This window comes from Rhagoletis zephyria, unplaced genomic scaffold (genome assembly GCF_001687245.7).
Source record: "Rhagoletis zephyria isolate East Lansing unplaced genomic scaffold, Rhagoletis_zephyria_1.1 Rzeph_scaffold_03032, whole genome shotgun sequence".
In the NCBI taxonomy this organism is placed as follows: Eukaryota; Metazoa; Arthropoda; class Insecta; order Diptera; family Tephritidae; genus Rhagoletis; species Rhagoletis zephyria.
In genome coordinates, this window is record NW_016160116.1 from 2341 (window position 1) to 7293 (window position 4953).

At 35.2% G+C, this 4953-nt stretch overlaps 1 protein-coding gene across 1 annotated transcript; it reads right to left on the reverse strand.

Moving 5' to 3' along the window:
• Positions 1–2777: 2777 nt before the first annotated feature.
• LOC108368253 (uncharacterized) lies at positions 2778–4430 on the reverse strand. The gene is made up of 2 exons (XM_017623073.1): positions 4244–4430; positions 2778–3716 (listed from the first exon to the last, which is right to left on the reverse strand). Exons 1-2 carry the CDS (start codon positions 4418–4420, stop codon positions 3201–3203), a joined length of 693 nt encoding a protein of 230 aa, XP_017478562.1. The 5' UTR covers positions 4421–4430; the 3' UTR covers positions 2778–3200.
• Between the last annotated feature and the right edge of the window lie 523 nt (positions 4431–4953).

Genomic DNA, 4953 nt, shown 5'->3' on the forward strand with positions numbered 1-4953 from the left:
GGGGTAGGCAAGCACGCACGGTGAGCGAAATCGAGGTTTTTTTTACATTTCGCTTTCATCGTATTCACATTTTCGTATTTTTATTCAAGTGCACTTCGCTTCGCTTTTAAAATGTAGGCAAAAGAATTGGCTGAGCTACTTTTAATAAAATATCAAGAGCACGAATTTGTACAATGTACACCATCCACATTATTTAGATCGAGTAAAAAGATCTAAATCGTAGTTTGAAATACATAGGCTGCATTTCTTTATTCATTCTGAACGTTTGGAATAAGCTTTTTTGTTTATTTATTCGTTAGAACGTTCCTGATGATATGTTGACGTATATTTAAAACGCATTCTGTTTATTCCGGCTGTGAAATGGGATTATCCGGAATGTATAAAGAAACGCAGCCATAATGAAATAAAAGAAAAAAATGCCAACGTTACTGTGGAAGATATAAAAAAGAAAGTTCATCCATTGATAGGGCTGCCAGATATCTCTGTTGCCAAACCGTGACACTTAAGGGGGGAGAGAGAGGCCTCTCGATCCCTTCCCTTTCGTTTCGACAAAAATTACGTACGAAAGGATGTAGTACAATTTTATTTTGACAAACAAAAACAAAAACATAAAAACATGCGATCATGAGATCATTACAACGTACACTAGCAAAACAAAACAATTCATCACAACTAAAGCACAGAGAATTTTTCACAATGCATGTACCTTTTTTGTTCCTTATAAAAATACAGTTTATACTAAATACATCAGAAAACATAAAAATAAAATTTCTAAACTTTGTGCAAAACTCGGGAAAATGCAATAAATTTGCACAAATTCGCAACTTTCTATTCAGACTTTTTTATAAAAATGTTGTAAATGAAGTTTTGCAGCCCATAAAAATTTAGTTGATTTTTGGTATTGTTTTTACTGAGAGTTTCTTCCATACAAACTATGTTCGACATTTTTTTGTATGTAGAAGACACTGTCAGCAAAAAATAAATAATTGCAAAACTCCAACGAAATTTTCTGGTTACTAATTGGCTCAAAAGCTACATTTTCAAAATTTGTGTCAGATGAAAGAGTCTCCGAGCCAATAATTTTGTACGGCACGGTACTCATAAGTAATCAAAGAAAAAACATTAAATACAAGGTAACATTAAAATATCAGTCATTTGTTTCGTTGCTGTGAACTTGTTTCAAAACTTCTGGCTTTTGCTTAATATAATTGTAAAACTCTGTGCATGTCATTTTAACGTATTTAGGTGCATACTTATATTAATCATCAACTATTGCTTGTGCAAAACGTACTAAATTAAAAAAAAAAATTCGCATATGCAAGAGTATCAACCCAACTCGTAATAAATTTAAGTATACAAATTTAAGTATTTAGTATAGAAATATTCAATTCAAATACGCCAATATTAAAATGAAGCGCTTTGCACTTAACGGATGCTTTTTCATAATTAAGTAAAAAAAAAATATTTAAATTCCATGCTGCCTGTAATGGGATTTGAACCCTGACGCTCTGTAAATTAGCAATTTGTGGCAAGCATCTTCGTGCACTCCAGACATGTGCTACCGCCAGACATGTAAATGTGCATTCAAATGTTTAGTTTGATTCAACACCACGTGTGCGTGTTTTTAAATACGAAAATTTTAAAACGATAATCAAATAAAAAATATTCATGTTTACTATGCGTTATTTCCCCCAGTAAATTCATAAAATTCTTCTTAATATTACAACGCGTTTTTTCTCTCAGTGTAGTAATTTTTATTCAAATTTGTGCAATCAAATCGAAAACCGGGACACTTAAACGAAACCCGGGACATTTTAAGTTTGGACCGGGACACCGGGACAAATAGTCTAAAACCGGGACATGTCCGGGAAAACCGGGACGTCTGGCAGCCCTATACATTGAGAAGTCAATACATTAAGGAGTTGCGTGAAGTGGCTATGAGTAAAAGGAGTGGTGTTGGAATAGAAGATGTATTATACCGAAACTTTGGTGTTTCGATCAATTCGAATTTTTGAAGGCTCACTGCGCGACAAGAAAATCAACATCAAACATTTCTAGCGTAAATTATGTATTTATTTGAATGCAATTATTTTAATACGCATAGGAATACATAAGGTTTGTTCGTCGAAAATCCAGCAAGAATTATCCAACACTCAAAATATCAGAGAGTAAGAAAAAATTCTCGCAAATTCTCTCTCATGTTGAGAAACTTGCAAATTTCTGCACGAACGCAAATTTGCAGGAATTTGCTAGTTTCGCTGCCAGCTGGCGTCCACGGTTGCATTTCAAACATAAAGAATTTTTATAGAATTTTTAAAATTCTTTCGGATGGCCAAAAACAGGATATACATGTATATTTCTTGTTGTTCTGACTTTCGTTAACATACATTTCAATTTCTTCATCGTACTAGCTGTCGGGTTTCTTAAATCGACTCTGGTTGCAATTGCATTCCGATTGCGAATACCATTTTTTTCAGCCGATTTAAGTTCAAATCATTGGAATTAACTAAATTAATTATATCAACAATTATTTACTTCCTTTTTTCATAAAAAAATCGCTCGTGTTTATAAATTTTTAAATTTAACGAACTAATTTATTCAAATTATTGTAGACAAAAATGCAACCATGCGCCACAACCACATGTTTTTCGTGTTTGCAAATTCTTGCTGGCAAAATTTTTTCCAGCAAGAATTTGCAACTTCTCTCCAAGAGAACTGTCACTTTGCTCTCACAATTTTTGAGTGTTGGATAATTTTTTGGTCTGCACGAACGCGATTTGGGCAAAAATCGTGATAATTCGTACAAATTCGTACAAATTTTTTGCTCGACGAACAAACCTATATTTATAGGTTGACGATAGCGATGAAAATTCTTCGGTGACGATAAGTAACGAAAACTCTACGGTGACGCACTCCACTGATAATAATAGTAAAACAGGAGTGGAAACTTCTCGAAAACGTGCAAGTACATATCTACAGCTTGGAGTCCTGCCAATGTAGTTTCCCTTCTTGATTGAAGTAATCTTCGAACCCTTTCCTTACGGACTGACCAGCATTTTTAGATTTTTGATGTTGCTCACCAGATGGTGCAGCGGATACAGATGACGCGACTGAGTATGGCAAATCTAAATATCCATTCTTGTAGCTCAACATATTATGTAAAAGGCAACACGTTTTCGTTATGAGCTCTACGGACATGTTCATTTTATGCTGTAGAATTTTAACCTGTTGGCCAGAATTCCGAAGTCATGCTCCACAACATGTCGAGCGCGAGAAATACGAATATTAAATATTTGTTTTTCTTTTATATTTGTATTGTATGAGTACGGCTTCATAATGTGTTTCTGAAGCGGGAATGCATCATCGCCGACTATTACATAGGGAAGTTTTCGCCCGTTCCCAATTATTTCGTCTGGCGGGAAGTATTTATCTGCATCATCGATAACTTTTTTCAAGTCACTCTGTAACAAAACGCCTGCATCATGGGTGCGTCCATTACAACCCACATCTATATATATAAAACGGCAATCAGCATCGACTAAAGCCAATAACACAATACTGTTAGTCCCCTTGTAATTATAGAAATATGAGCCGTCTTTCCGTAAAGACTGAAATACAATATGTTTCCCATCCAACGCTCCTATACAGTGGGGAAATTGCCATTTCATCGCAAAGGTTTCTGCAATAATTTTCCATTCCGTAATTGTTGTCGGAAACTATAAGAACAATAAAATAAAAATTGTTCTCATTATTTCAGAAAGCAACTGCAAATTTGGATCAACAAATAAAAGGCGTCAAGAGCTTGCTTGAGAAGCGATTGGACGATAGGAGTGATTATGATTGGCTCGGCCAACAGGTTATTTTCGAGTTTAAATCTATAAGAAATGAAGATTTGCGCGCTGAGACTGCTTGCAAAATTCAAACGATTTTGCGAGAAGCTAAATTGAAGGATAAATCTCTTGAAAACCAACATATTGATGAAAATTTCACAAGCGAATTTTTAAACGACTATGTCAAGTAGCATTAGCATATCTTCATCGCAAAACAAGAACTTTAGCGCATCAAGTTTCTCACTTCACGCTATTTCAAATAGCCCGGGTGAAAGAACTACCCGCTCCCCGGATATTTTACAGAAATCCCTGGATGGTATTCTAGACGATGAAGATTTCTTTCAATGATTTGATTTATGATTTATTGTATTTCTTTTCTCTTTATTGCTAATAAATAAGTATTATTTACAAACCTTTAAATAATCGTCTTTAAAATGTTTCCAGATCGCTCTACACACTTCTGGAATAGCGGCACAAAGAAATGAGCTTGATAATAGAGTCTGATGATTTGTGCTCTTTAATGTTTCGCCGGTCGCCAGGAATCGAAGTGTGGCAGCTAATTTTTCTGTTGGAGATACTGATTGCCGCATAATAGTATTGTTTACGCGGGGGTTTGGTAGATAACTGACGCTCAGGTGTCCCAGAGCCTTTATTTATAACAAAAACTCTTAACCTACACATACACAATTCTTACCCTAACCATAGTATATCTAAAACATGTGTGTTGCACTACACATGTAGTAGGTATGTATAACTTATCTAGAAAAACACTTAAACCGACAGTGCCAGGAAGTAATAAAAATAGTATACGGTTTCACTTGCATTTTAAGCCAATCGCATTTCATAACATTTAAGAAATGCATACGTGACTATTCCCATACACCCTGGCACTGAATTGTAATGTCTATAATTGCCAACTAAACAACCCTTAGGTCATGTTGTGCGCATGTGCACTATGTATGTATGTGTACAATGCCGTTGCACGTGCGCACAATTGCTACTTTCTATTGTTCTACTTATCGGCCTTACAATCGTTACCACATGCTGAGGACATGCGCATCCTAAATGTGTGCCCTATGAGTGTGCGTAACTAATCTTAAGACTTGTGCAACAAGACTTAACA